Source organism: Phalaenopsis equestris, unplaced genomic scaffold, assembly GCF_001263595.1.
Source record: "Phalaenopsis equestris unplaced genomic scaffold, ASM126359v1 Scaffold000036, whole genome shotgun sequence".
In the NCBI taxonomy this organism is placed as follows: Eukaryota; Viridiplantae; Streptophyta; class Magnoliopsida; order Asparagales; family Orchidaceae; genus Phalaenopsis; species Phalaenopsis equestris.
This window is the reverse complement of record NW_018164478.1, coordinates 5453604-5468797: the sequence shown is the minus strand read 5'-3', so window position 1 is coordinate 5468797 and position 15194 is coordinate 5453604. Positions and strand designations below refer to the sequence as shown.

Below are 15194 nucleotides of genomic sequence, written 5' to 3'. Positions count from 1 at the left end.
TTCCTGGAGCCCCAAGAAGGCCAGAAAATATTACTTGCGGATGAGATAGATATAGATTGATAATAATATGTTAGTATTGTGATAAAATATTACTAAAATATTATCATTTCGGATGTGCATTATCCACGCCCAATCTTCGATCCGAGGAGAGGTAAAAGATGGTGGAGGTAAAGTTGGCCAGAAATCTGTTTTCAACAGGGTTATAAACGAGCCGAGCTTGAGCGAGCTCAGATTTGACTTGTGTTCGGCTCGTTTGAAATTATTGTTTGTGTTCGAAATCAGCTCGTGAACAGTGTGTTCGTGTTCGGCTCGAAATTGACTTGTTAAAGTTAAATTGAAAAAAATAGATGTAAAGTGTTGGATTCGAACCTGGACCAAAAGTATGAAAAAGAAAGAACATTACTACACAAGTTATTATGATTTAAACTTAGATATAAACATATATAACATATTCTTATATAAATAATTATATAATTTTTTTGGAGCTAAAACGAGCAGAACACGAGTGAACAAAGATTTGTTTGTGTTCGGCTTGTTTATAATTCGAGCTTTAAAAACTTATTCGTGTTCGACTTGTTTACTTAACAAACGAGCCGAACACGAGTCATTTAATGAGCCAAATAAAAGTTGTTCACGGACAACAAGCTATTTCGACAGCCTTATTTGAAACTTCATGTTGCCGCTGCTCTGAATTTTAAAGAGGAATGTATGATGGAAGTCATTGAACGGGAAAGCAGCCGAAATCATGAAAATACATGTTTACCCTTATTCTCTTGGAGAAGTTGAAGCGAGAGGAGCGCAAAATTGTAATTTTGTAACTATTATTCCCCCTTTTTCTTTACAAATAAACCACAAAGTAGCTCAAATTCGCAACGAATTTTTTTTTTTTGGTGAAATCATGTCGATTTGGGCCGACAAGATCTTATACATGGCATACCTTTGATGCAAATACATGGCATTGCTAATTTTTATATTTTTATATATGTTTATTTCTAACACCTAACTTTACTTGCTAGATGTATACCACCCAAATCTTTCAAATACATCAAAAATATCACTATTTTAATTTGTGAGTTGTTTACATACATAACACCGAAGCGTTGCTATTTACAATTCTAGTTCGCTTTTTCACCCAGTTTCAGATTTTCACTCAATTATCAAAATTCTTCGCAAAATCCCAACCCATATTTTCCATTTTTTTATCAAATTTTCAATGATTTGATTGTGACATGCATAAATGTATCTGTTTGCAAGTTCAAAAATATAATCTGGGCATTAATTTTGTAAATAGCAATGTTTTCTGGTACTGTATATATGTAATTATCCCTTAATTTTTCAAAATTGAAATACTCCTTTCCCAGGTGCGGCACATATGAAAAAAAATAATATTTAATTGTTAGATAAATAAATGCATAAGAATTAAGTGATGCATGTAAATTTTCCAAAAAGAAAAAAGAAAAAAAAATTAAAAAAATAGATTGGGTCTAGCTTTGGACAACAGAAAAAAATACAATTTCACAATTTTGAGCAATTGCCAGAGCTCCAGAAAAAAAAAAAAACTAAGGGAAAGGAAAGGGAGAATAGAGAAATTAAAACCAGAGTAAATTAAATATACATTCATATCTAAGTTAGTCTTCTTCTTTATTCAGTTTTTCCTATATTACTTACCTATTAATATGGAAACCAATAAAGCCATGACAACCTGGAAGTGGCTATAAGATGAGGTTAGAGTCCCTCCCATTGTACCAGATATTCTATTAATAAGGCGGCCCTTTTATCCATTAGTAGATGGTTAGCCCAAGAATTGCAGGGAAGAATTGTCAAATGTCCCTTTTTATGTTGTTGAAAGGGCTTGAGCAAATTAACATAGAACACAAGATCTATGTGTGATTCGACAACTAAGCCAATTTTGTATGTGACCTCTCTCAGACTATGTTCTATTAATGCATATGGGTCATAATATAAACACCGAAACTTTGAGAAGGATTCTTGTTCATGCAGATAATTGTTAATATAGTTGTAAATTGACATGAACTTGATCGACAAAAATAAAATGGACATCCCGGCGATCCTTTTCTGCTTAATGTTTCATCCAATTTTGGGCATTGTGTAAGCTGTTGAAATAGTTGATTCCTTTCATCTAAGGGGGTTTCTATGAAATATATGAATTTGCCCACGAAATTATCCTAAAATAATCTCAAAATAACTTTAGGATCCTACTTAAGTGCCGCATATTATTAGAGTACGTGGAACTACATTGGAGTCCGGACCCTACACAGCATCCTTGCACAGCGTTACCGCAAGGGCGCGCGCGCGGATTTGATACACCCAATTCACCTTTTTTTCTAGTTTGGCATCTCGATCCTTCGTCTTTCGGTTGAATTCTAAAAGGCGACTCCTTTTTCCTCTGGCATTTCCGTTCACACCGTTTCACACTAATTTAACCCTTGTGGCTGACAATAAAGGGCCATTGGAAAGCTAAAAAAATGTGATACGCACTACTAGGCTGCTCAAACGTTAAAGAAGAAGGAGATTCCCAGTTTGAAGTGGACTTGTGCGCAGTGGATTCCCAACTTATTTAGTAAAGCAGTGAATGTTTTGCATAAGAACTGCATTGTTTCTCAAACTCTGTATGATAGCGAGGCATGAATTTTCTCTATTCTCTGTTAGTTTTCCTGATGCTCTTAATTCCCACCGCGCTAGCTCAAATCAATGGTATTTCTCGCATTCTTCTTAGATTCGATACATTTCTGCCATGATTTATTCTCTGTTTTCAATTCGTTGATGTCGAGTGCATGTGCTTTTGCTCCTGGTTTGCTTTAGATTCAGTTGAGGTAAAACCACGAATTCCATATCGATTGCCGTTGGATTCATGTGCATCAAGCTTGTTTTTTATTTTTCTGTGAGGCTTCTAAATGGCTGTTAAGCTTTATTCTCTGATTTGTTTATTTATTTATTGTTCTTTTCATTGGCTATTGCTAATGTTGATTTCTAGTTTAAGAAAAAGGAAAAGCAATTCAAGAGGTATGGACTCATGATTTTGCTCTTTTGCAGAATTTGTTAGCATAGATTGTGGATGCAAGAGCAATTATTCTGACTCAAAAACTGGCCTATCTTGGGTATCAGATGCGACACTAATTAGGGATGGCAGTGTAGCAGAAGTTAAGACTGAAAATGAAATCAGTCCTCAATATAATTCCTACAGATATTTCCCTGTGGGCAACAAGAAGTACTGCTATACATTGAATACTACAGAAAGAAGGCGATACCTCGTTCGTGCAACTTTTTTCTACGGGGATTCTATCTCTGGAAGTTCATATCCAATGTTTCAGCTCTACTTGGATACCACTTTATGGGCAACTATAACAATCAACGATGCTTCCAGAGTATTTATTGAAGAAATGATAATTTGGGCGCAATCAACTTCTCTTCAGGTGTGCCTATGCTGTGCTTCCACTGGGTACCCCTTTATATCTACTCTTGAGCTCCGGCCATTGAATCTTTCGATGTATTTCACCAGCTATGAGGAGAGTTTCTTCCTGAAGGTTGCAGCAAGAATAAACTTTGGTGCTCAAAGTGCTGATCCAATTCGGTGCGGATCCATCAATGTCTTCTATGTTTTCTTAGCAGTTTTATATGTTTTATTTTAAGCCTTATGCTTGATTGTGCTCTAAGGCTCCTAGACGGTATTCGGGAAGAGGGTTTATAGGGCAGAGATTGTGGAATGGTAAGGGAAAGATAATATGTGAGTCGACGGCATTTGGATTGGATTGCAGAGATAAGGTGGCTGTTGGAAAACAGCTTGGCGAGCCGTATGCAGGAAAACAGCAATTGTCTGCTGGAAAACAGCTGGTAACAACGAGTTGGATTGCTGCCCGGCTGAAAACAGTAGGCCGAACGGCGATATACAGGGGGCGAGGGAGTTACATCACCTGTTTTTAAGCAAGACACAAACACACCACTTGCAAAAGGACATGATACAATACTACAGAGAGCAAAATTTAGAGAAAACACTTCTCAATTCATAAAATCAGAAGACTCCAAATCCAAAGCCGTAATACAACATATATAGAAGTCCCATTAAAGAAAAATCTAATTAGAAATTAGGAAAATAGGAAAGAACTATATAAAAAAAAGAAAAAAAAAAGAGGACGGAAATTGATGCAAATAACTTTAATAAAATAAAAAAGACATCTTCTATCGCTATTCCCACACTTGCGGAATTGCCATAACCGCGGTGTCGAAGGATTCATTTGATCTAGTCATGGGATTTTACGATCCTGCAGTTGATTGGGATGCTCCGCGTCATTCTCATCGGCTAGAAGAGTTTTTTTTCTCTGGTTAATGTTCTTTCTCATAAGACACCTGTCGAGATTTTCGAGACAACATCTCATCGCTCCTATTTGGCTATCTATCTGAGACAACGTTGTGAACCGAACCAAAATTTAACACCCATATTACTCCATACAACATTCCAAAAATATCTCAAGATCTTCTCATCTCGGACATATTAGATCTCCCTCATTGGTGGTAACTCATGAGGTAAACTATATGCTTGACAATTTAAAAATTCTCTTATATGGAGTTGGCATGTTTAGTATTGGTTTCTCAAACTCATGTGCCGCTTGGACAATCAATGCCAGTCCTGCTGATGATTCTCTTAACGTCTGCAAAAAGGCAGCTTGTGGCACCACCTCCTCAAAGCCTAAATGAAAGTCCATTACCTCAATCTCACTACCTTCTAGAATAACCAATGATAATCTTGTTGGAGTCTCTCTCATAGGCTTAGCTTGAATAACTAGCATCTCTCCCTCGTCAGATGGATGCTAATACTCCTCTCCAATCTTCTATTGGTCTTCATCCTCTGCCTCCTCCAGGACACCCTGCTAGGTAAAAAATATCATTCTCTTGTTTGGGCAATCTGATGTAATGTGCTCGAACTTGTGACACTTGAAGCACTGTCTAGCTGGGATGAATTTGGGAGTGCAAATGGGCTCCATATTTTCTCCATTGTGGATTGACTTCTCCTTTGACAATATTGGTTTGGATGCTTTACTGGGTGTACTGTCTGATCCTGGAGTTGAACTCTGCCTATAAGGTGTGTCGGTCACTTGGTGATGTTGCTGTTTCTTCACCTTCAAAGCTAGGATTTATACATCTAGTATGGACCATTATTGTTGCAGCTGAATTACATTATTGATAGATGACTTCTGCGCTCTAAGATATCTAGCCATCGCATGTTCCTTTGGTTCCGCCACCAACTCACATTTCAATATAAGTTGATCAAAGTCAGTCATGTACTCCTTCACAGAAGTCTCTCGGCTTTAAGCCCACATCAATTTTATTTAGTTATGGATGCTCTTACTGGACATTTACAGGAGGATGTACCTAGGTATATGCTTTTTGCTTATGATATCCTTCTTATGGATAAAACTAGTGAAAGACTTCAGGAGAAACTTAAATTATGGAGGTCTACATTAGAGTGTAAAGGCCTTCGTTTGAGTAGATCTAAAATCTAATACATGGAAAGTAAATTTAGTAGTTGTAGTTCTAGTGATAGAGTTGTAACTATGGGTGATCAAATTATTAAAATGTGCGAACGTTTTAGATATCACGGGTCTATTATTCAAAGTGATGGTGATATAGAGGAGGATTCTATAGTAGAATTCAAGTTAGTTGTTTGAAATGGAGGAATGCATTGTGCCGAATGTGTGATAGAGAAGTATTGCTTAAACTTAAAGGAAAATTTTAAAACATGGCGGTGAGACCTGCAATGCTCTATTTGTGATAGAGAAGTATCGCTTAAACTTAAAGGAAAATTTTAAAACATGGTGGTGAGACCTGCAATGCTCTATGACATAGAATGTTGGCCTTTAAAAGAGAAGTATAAAACGAAGTTAAGTTCAGTTGAGATGAGAATGCTTTGGTGGTTTAGTAGCTTGACACTTAAACACAAATGCGTAATGAATATATCCGTGATAGGGTTGGTGAAGCTCAAGTGACAGCCAAGATTGGAGAGTCTTCTTAGATGGTTTGGTCACATTAAAGATCGAGTGTCTCATGATTTCAACCAACTGATGACCTTGTTAGGAGAGTAGATGTTTTAAATTCAAATTATGTTCTTTGTTAGGAGAGTAGATGTTTTAAATTCAAATTATATTCAGAAAGACAGAGGTAGACCTAAAAAGATTTGGGCTTATTGTATGACAAATGATTTTAATCTTTTAGAATTAAATGAAGATATGACACTCAATAAAACGCAATGGAGAAAAAAGATTCTTGTAGCCGACCCCACTTAGTGGGATAAAGGCTTATTGTTGTTGTTGGTAATGTGAGAAAAATATATTTGTGCTACATCTCTCTTTTCATCTTAGACCATGTAATAATACTACTTTTTCTTCCTCGCTGTCGGATACGCTTCAAATTCTCTCATCATAATGAAGTATTTTTTCTAAGTTGATGACTTTCAACTTAACTTTTTGTCGTGAGGAACATCTTTTTACTAAAAAATTCGCTCCACTGTTTGAAGCCACGTGATGAACTCATCTGAATTCATGTGACCATCAAAATTCAGTAATTTTATATTTACTGCAAGATTATGGCTTTTCCTCTGATATTTCATGCTGAATTGCGAGGTAGTGGTTCTTTGTTACTAGAAACTGCTTTGTGGAAGGGATTTGCTTCCTTTTCTTGAGCTGACGAGTCACCATTGTGGTTATGGGTGACCTCATGAGATTATTTCCTATCTAAGGAGGCAAATCTCAGTTGGAGGATTTCTTGATGCATTTCTTCCATTGTAAGTTCTTGGACACGTCTTTGTTGATTTCTCCTAAGAGGCATTGTGTCCTTTCTTACTGATTAGGTTTCCAACGGATATAAGATTGTAATTTAATGTTGGTCGAGGATTAGGGTTTTGGTGGTAGGTGTTTGGGTGAAATTTTGGTAAAGGTAGGAAAGTTGGATTTTGAAAATTTTAGGATTGAGGCTAGGAACTGAGGTAGGAACGATGAATGATTTGGGTGAAATTTTGGTAAAGGTAGGAAAGTTGGATTTTGAAAATTTTAGGATTGAGGCTAGGAACTGGGGTAGGAAAGATGAATGATTTGGGTATGTTGAGTTCTTTCCTAAAATTTTAGATTGTTACAAGGAATAGAGAACCTCAAAAAATTTAGGGATTGTTGGGCTCTGATACTAGATGATACAGTTTTAGGGCTCCTAGATGGTATTCGAGAAGCTGATTTAGAGGGGAGGTGATTGTGGAATGGTAACATGCGAGTTCAACGGCGTGTGAAGTTCAGTACAGGGATAAGGTGGCTTTTGTATAGCAGTTTGACATCTATCGGCAGTTGTCCCGCGAGTCAGACGTGGAAAGACATCGATTTCCTGCTGGAAATAACATGTAAAAATGAGTTGGATGGCTAGCCGGCTAAAAACAGCTGATCGGACGGATTTACGGCGATATAAGGGATGCGAGGGGTTCCATCACCTATTCCTAAGCAAAATATAGGCATACCACTTGCAAAAATAAATAATACAACATTGTTGAGAGCAAAATTCAGAGAAAAGACTTCTCAATTTATTCAATAAGAAAACTCTAAATTCAAAACCCTTATACCGCATTTTTAAAAGTCCCATCCTAGAAAGTATCTAATTAGAAACTTTGAAAGTAGGAAAAAATTAAAAAAGAAAGAATAAAAAGGAGGAAAATTGTTGAAACTAACATAAATAAAATAGAAATGAAAATCTTTTTCCGCTATTCCGACACTCACGAAATTGCAGCAACCGCGATAACACAGAATTCCCTCTATCGGGCTGTGGGATTCTGCAATCCTGCAACTGAGCGGGTTGCTTCGCATTAGTATGGTTCTCAACATGATTCGTAAGACCCTTTAAAGTCATTTAAGCAAAATTTTTTAAGCTTCAAGTTGTCTTTTGGTGTTTCTTGTGGAACTTTTAAAGTTGTAGTGTAGTTCTAAGTATAGACCATCTTGAAGTGGGAACCAAGTACCGTAGGATAAAAAACTAAATTATAGGAACTTATGGCTCAAAATGTTGCATAATAGGAGTCACTTTTTGAACGTTTAAAGACTATACTTGCAATCATATCTGCTTGGTGGTTGATTATGCGTAGGGGTGTAAACGAGTCGAGTCAAGCTTGAGCCACCATTGGCTTGAGCTTGAACATGATTAATTTTTTCTAGTTCGAGCTCGAGCTCGAGCACGAGTCTACGAGTCCGAGCCGACTCACGAGCCAACTTGTTTAATATAAAAGAAAGAAAATAATAGTAACTTAAGGTAGTGGTATCGTAAAATGATAAATTGGATGGCATTTAGGATAGAAATAATAAGAAATCACTTAATATAAAATATTAAATATTATTTTTTAAATATATTAAATATTTTTAAAGATAAAATATTCAAATTTAATATATTTGATTAAAGTTTATATTAATATTTTTTTAAACAAGCCGGCTCACGAGCCAACGAGTTAAGTCAAGGATAGCTTGAGCTTGTCTTGTTAGCTTATTGAGCTTAGTTCATGAGCCGCTTATCGAGCCGAGCTTGAGCCGACTCACGAGTCGGCTTGACTCACTTACACCCTTAATTTTGAGTGTTGTGTAAGGCTACTAACAATGACATTATTTCGATATGCGGGTGAGATTGTGTGTAAAGATAAATAGTACTCTTGGACGTTAAGCCATCTTTTGGTGTTGTAGTAGATTTTTTCTTTTAGCATCTCAAAAATTGCGTTCATGTTGATGCACTCCTAGAATGGTAGCCTTCCCTGGAAGTTGCTTTAGGAGGATAAAATAATGAGTTTTGTTAGTCCAAAGGGAACAATATCTTGATGCAGGATAAAATAATGAGTTGTGTTAGGCCAAAGGGAACAATATCTCGATGCATAAGGCTGACAACTTTGTTCAAAACTAAAAACTGAATTGATAGTCGCTTAGAGTTTTAATATGCTAGATATCTCCATTGAAATCAATTTACTTCAACTTGACTATGGTTCGCTTGAAATTAGTTTGATTAATAATTGCTCGAATTTTAATCAATTTGAAATTGAAATTGATTTACTTCAGCACGAGAATGGTTCACTTAAAATTTGTCGAATTTAACTTGAAATTCATACAGTTCCTTAAAAAACACATCAATATTTGGCTTCACTCTAAACAATACATGCATATATATACTATAGGTATATAATATGTAAATTTATTTATATTTCATAACTATATGCACCGATGTTATACACACACGCACAAAAAATTATGGAACTTACTTTGACTCAGCTCAAAAATTGAATTGAAATCTATCTTCTAGTTGAAACCGGTTCACTCAAATAAGACTCCGATGTCAGCCCTATCTAATCTCTCAAGAATTCAAGTTTTGAACCCATATACATGCATGTGTAAACTAGAATTAATATAGTACTCCATATTTTACTTCATCGCTTCTGATTTGATTATTTGTATCATATGAACATAGTATTATGTTAACTTCCTATCATAACAGATGTTTTGATGTGTTGACTTCCTATCGTAACAGATATCCTGATGATCCTTATGATAGAATCTGGGAGTCAGATCTCTATAAAAGGCAGAACTATCTTGTGGGAATGGCTCCTGGTACAGAAAATGTTAGCACCATTAAGAATGTCAAGGCAGACTTTAGAGAGTTTCCACCTGTAAAAGTCATGCAGACAGCAGTTGTTGGAACAAGGGGAAGCCTCTCTTACAGATTAGACCTTGAGGGTTTCCCTGGAAACGCTCGTGCTTATGCGTATTTAGCCGAGATTGAAGATTTGGGTAAGAATGAAACACGTAAGTTCATAATGAAGCAGCCTGCTGTGCCCGGTTATGAAAATGTGATAGTGAATATTTTGGAGAATGCCCATGGGAGCTATGCTCTTTATGAACCAAGTTACATGAACATATCATTGGACTTTGTTCTTTCCTTTTCGTTCTCAAAAACTCATGATTCTACTCGTGGTCCACTCTTGAATGCAATCGAAATCAGCAAATATGTGCAAATCATGCCTAAGTCTGATTTTCGAGATGGTAATTAGTCTCATTTTTTAGGGATAATTACATACATAGCGCTTGAAACATTGAATTTGATAAAAATGGAAGATATAGGGTGGGGTTTTATAGTGAATTCTGATATTGGAGCGAACATTTGAAAAATGGATGAAAAATGGATAAAAAATGGTTCTAATTTTGTAAATAGCAATGCTTCGAGTGCTATGCATGTAATTGGTTTTAATGAATTCTGTTCAACATTCCTTTGGAGCTGATCTTTATCTCTTTTCTTTTGTCTGGCAGTTTCTGTTCTAAATGCATTTTGCCTCATGGCTTCAGTTGGTGATTGGAGGTATGACAATGGAGATCCTTGCATCCCTGCAGCATGGGATTGGGTGAACTGCAGCTCCACCATGCCATCAAGAATTACAAAAATGTAAATTCTGTAAACACTGCTCTTCATTTGAAATTTTAAAATAATTAATGATAATTACAATTTTTATAGCTAATAATTATAAAATTTTTCAAGTGCATTGTCGAATAAGAAATTGAATGGTCCCATACCGTCAGAGATCAAACAGATGGATCAGCTGAAGGAGTTGTAAGCTCAGTTGTCAATTCATACTTTGTATTTTTTTTGTTTTTTTTTGGCTTTTGAAAGTTGGAATTTATGCTTGAAGCTTAATCATAGCTGTTCACTATTGCTTAGGTGGCTGGATGGGAACTTCTTGAATGGGCCAATCCCAGATATGAGTAACCTGATGGGTCTTAAAATATTGTGAGTTTCTATTGTTTTGAATTTAATATTATTATTATTATAATTATTATTTTTTGCATATTGGATGCATTTATATTTTTTCATATTGTTTTTGCTGGTCACATATTTTCTTAAATTTTCAGGCACCTAGAAGACAATAGATTGAATGGCCAGCTGCCTTCATACTTTGGGGAACTACCAAGCTTGCAAGAGCTGTATGTACTAACATTCCTGCACTATTAATGCCATAAGAAGTTCATGCATATGGAGGAATTATATGTGTTTAACAAATTTTTATAGGATTTCTTGTTTGTGCATCTTACATTGCAGGTATATCCAGAATAACAATTTTAGTGGGGAAATCCCTCCTGCACTATTGACCAAGAAATTGCTATTTCAGTAAGTTCCCTTTTGTTTCAACACAATTTAAGAGAATTAAAATGATGACAAAACAAAAATTAAGGAGTATAAACCTTGCTAAATCAATGTTCCCAAATTGTTTTAATGAGGGCTAAAATAGCTCTCATTGGGGACTATTTCAATCTATGAAGTATGTATATGGGGATACAGACACGACACGATACGGAGATACGATATAATTGAAAAAATATGACACGAAACGTCATGAACATGTTTTATATTTAAGTAATATATTTTTTCATTAGAATATCACAACACAAATTATGCAAGAATAAAATTTAACTTCATAAATTTAATTTATATTATAAAACCTCATTCTCATAAAAAATTATTTTTAACCAGATATAACCCCATTTTAACTTCATAAATTTAATTTATATTATAAAACCTCATTCTCATAAAAAATTATTTTTAAATTTAGAAATAATATATTTTAAATGAATTCATTCAATTTATAATAGAACTTATCTACTAAAATTTAAAAAATCCTATGATTCAAAGAGGGAATTACTAACGTTTGGCTTCGACGAATATTGAATGCACATTCGATGCTTGATTTTGACAAATATAAATGGAAGCTTGTTGAAAATTGGACCTTATTTAAGGTCCTATTGATAATAAGAAAATGGTGAAGAAACTTAGAAATTTATTTGTAAAACATTGTAATACTTAAATTGTAAGTAGGTTTTGAACGACTCTTATCAGAGCCCTAAGCCTAGCAGTCGTCGTTTGTGCTGCTTGATCGTCAGGATCGGCATGCAGAGACCCGAAACTTCAATTTTCCCCTTTTATTCTGGGGGTACAGAGGAGTTATATTCGGGTTATACCGGAGGTTACAAGGGGTATAACCCGGATATAACCCCATTGTACCCCCTAACTCTGATCTGATGTAAGACGCAAATATTTCTCCAGGATCGGAGCGGCATGCAGAGACACCAAACATCAATTTTCCCCTTCCGCTTCGTCCTCGTGAAGCAGCCGTCACTAGAGGTAACTGGGACGACAACGAGGGGATGGGCGGCAAGAAACATTGGATACAGTCACGATTAGATCTAACTGGGACGACAACGAATGGATCGCGGCGTTAACCCTCACGACACAGTCACGATTAGAGCTAACTCGGAAGGCAAATATGTGATTGCGATGGACGCTCGCAATACAGGCACGATTGCATCAAGCTGTTTAGTAGATGGCCGCTCGGGCGTGCCTTAGGACCAAACTGACGACGCCTTCGGCTGCTGGATCTCAACAGAATGGTTCGAGCGGCTCAGTGCAGGGCAGGGGCAAAACGCGCGTGAAACCATGACAGTGGAGGAGAGAACTTTTATTCTACACGTGTGAGAGGATGATGAAGGCCGAGGAATAGTTAAATTAAGGATGTTAGGAGACAGAGATATTGCGTGAGTTAAAGCTTTGGAGCTTCTTGGGAAGATACATGTTGAAATTTTGAAAGTTTTAGTCGGGCTTATATAGGGAACTAGCGGCTCGATAGGAGCCGCCACCTCGGCACATGCTCCGATACAGATGAAGCTAGATCTCCCTTTTATGGATCTTGAACTTAAATGGATTGGCCACATATTTGAGTTGGCCAAGTCGGGCTGAGGCTGATCTAGTAGGGAAGAGACCGAAGGGATATTTGATAGAGGTCGAGCTAAAGAGTGATAGTGCTGAGAGGGATGAGTGGAGGACCACAAGTTTTGTTTTCCACCCGACCACTAAACTCAAAGGTTCCATAGATTGCCTCATCAGTAGATGACATTCGAAAGGTGAACGACATCTGGGCGAATCTGAAGAAGATTTATGCTGGAGTTGAGAATCACAATAGAGTGTTCTAGATTCAGCGTGAGATAGGGGTAATGGTTCAAGGTGATAGATCGATTTAAAAGTACTCTATAGAGCTAGAGCGTTTGTGGGCAGACCTTGATCACTTCTCACCGATGTTGAGTTGTGGCAATCCAGAGTGCAAGAAAGAGGGGATACTTGTACAGATCGAGACTATACAGTTTCTCGCCCATCTGAACCTAACCTTTGATCAGAGGAGATCAGTTATCCTACCTTAGGCTATTATCCCTTCACTAGAGGAGGGCATTGCTATGATGATAGATGAGAAGAGTTGCATAAAGCTATATTATGAGCTAAGTGGACTTTTGATGTGCGATCAGCTTTGGCTGCCCAAACTCAGGTATGATAGGTGTCCTGGGAGAGCCTCACAAGTGCTAAACTATGGTGAAATTGGGAATCTGCGCAAGACTTGTTCTAGGCCACCTAAGGAGAGGGGAGACAAGTGGGTGGAAGTCGTGGTAGTGGCCACGTTGGTCGAAAATATGGAAAATGGGCTATCAGACAATTCTAATGGTAGCATAAAAGGGGAGAAACATGTATTATTTTTACTAATGAGGATCATGAGTGTCTGGAGTTGTTGAAGGAGAAGTAGAAAACAATAGGAGATGGGTTCCCACTTATGCTCATTATGACAAATAATTGTGACACATATGCTCTTGCAAATATTTTCACGACAGGATCATCAAAATGGATATTAGATTCTGATGCATCTTGACATGTAGGTACTGCTAGAGTTTTCTTCCTATACTCACCTAGTAGTACCAGAGAGCATCCAGACTACTGATGAACACAGTTTGTAGTTGGTAAGGGCATAATGAGGAGTACTAATTATATGGCTTTGTCTAATATTTTGCATGCTTCTTCTTTTCTAGTGAACCTTTTATCCATTAGTGCCATTATTTTTCAACTAAAATGTGTTATTCTCTTGACATTCTTAAGGTGATCTTCCAAGAAAAAAAAATATAGCAGACACGGGACTGGAACGTGACATAGTTGACTCTAGTACTTTGACCGGAAGGGGATGGACTTAGTTTTGACACTTATGGTAGAAAGTATTAGAGTAAGAGAATCTGTGAGAAGTGTGGATGATGTGTTATTGCTACATCACATACGCATGAGACACTCTTGTTTTTGTTTATTGAGTTAGTTGTTTTCTTCTTTCTATGAAAAGTCAAATAAGCAAAAGCTTGTTTGTGATGCTTTTAAGTTTGGTAAGCTTATTAGAAGCTTTTATATCAGTTCTGAGAATAACATTTTGATGTTTGTGGAAGTTTTATGTTGGTTATCGATATTTTGTGAGCTTTATTGTTTGTTTTTCTCAAGTTTCTTATTTATATTTGATGAAAAATAAGGGTGATGTATTTGTTTGCTTTAAATACTTCAACAAGACTATCTAAACTCAATATGATGTAATAGTGAAGATATTGATGTCTGATAATGAAACAGAGTATGCCAACAAAATATTTGAGAAATATTTGTCAACTCGAGGAATACAACCTCAAATCACATGTCCAAACACAACAGTACAAAATGGAGTAGTAAAGAGGAACCTTCTAAAGCACTTATGAGGGCTAGCAGTTTTGATAGCTGCTTAATTAATCAACACGATGCCCTCGAGAATATTGGATTGGAAGTCTATTTGTCAGATGTTCAAAGGTGATAATAACGGGATTGTCTCATTAAAGGTGTTTGAATGTTTATGTTTTGTAAAGAATACAAGCCATCAGTAGGGAAGCAATATCCCAGAATTATGAAATTTGTGTTCGTAGGTTTTTCTGTTCCCTAGAAGGGGTATGCTGAAACCTGATAGAGAAGAAAATGTTTATGAGCATGAATGTGTCATTTAGAGAATTTGAACCTTACTATACTTAGTAGGTGACCTCACCCTTTGGTGGTTTGTCAGATTTGGAGATATGAGGCAAGGGGGGTGAGTAGCAATGATGAGAGAGTGGTACACGTAGGAGCAATGTCTTGTCATGTGATTTGAGATGAATCAGTCGATGAACCAGAAAATGAAGAGAGTGAACCCATAGGTGATGTGATTTAGGCTGAAGATAAGCTCAGGGTATATACACAGAAAAAGAAGTAAAATGAGGGAACGGTGCCTACAGTGTCACATGTGTCAGCTAGTACCTTGTCCCGCTCCTCCCAGA

General features: G+C 36.6%; 1 protein-coding gene across 2 annotated transcripts in view; it reads left to right on the top strand.

The window, feature by feature from the left end:
- Positions 1 to 2429: 2429 nt before the first annotated feature.
- Positions 2430 to 15194, top strand: part of LOC110018811 (probable LRR receptor-like serine/threonine-protein kinase At1g67720) — a 27501-nt gene continuing 14736 nt past the window's right edge. For both annotated transcript variants that reach the window (XM_020716249.1, XM_020716248.1), the window contains exons 1-8: positions 2430 to 2715; positions 3055 to 3592; positions 9550 to 10061; positions 10326 to 10458; positions 10552 to 10623; positions 10732 to 10800; positions 10923 to 10994; positions 11110 to 11178. In XM_020716249.1, the coding sequence (XP_020571908.1) occupies positions 2646 to 2715; positions 3055 to 3592; positions 9550 to 10061; positions 10326 to 10458; positions 10552 to 10623; positions 10732 to 10800; positions 10923 to 10994; positions 11110 to 11178 (1535 nt within the window). In that variant the 5' untranslated portion in view covers positions 2430 to 2645. The remainder of the gene's footprint in view (positions 2716 to 3054; positions 3593 to 9549; positions 10062 to 10325; positions 10459 to 10551; positions 10624 to 10731; positions 10801 to 10922; positions 10995 to 11109; positions 11179 to 15194) is intronic.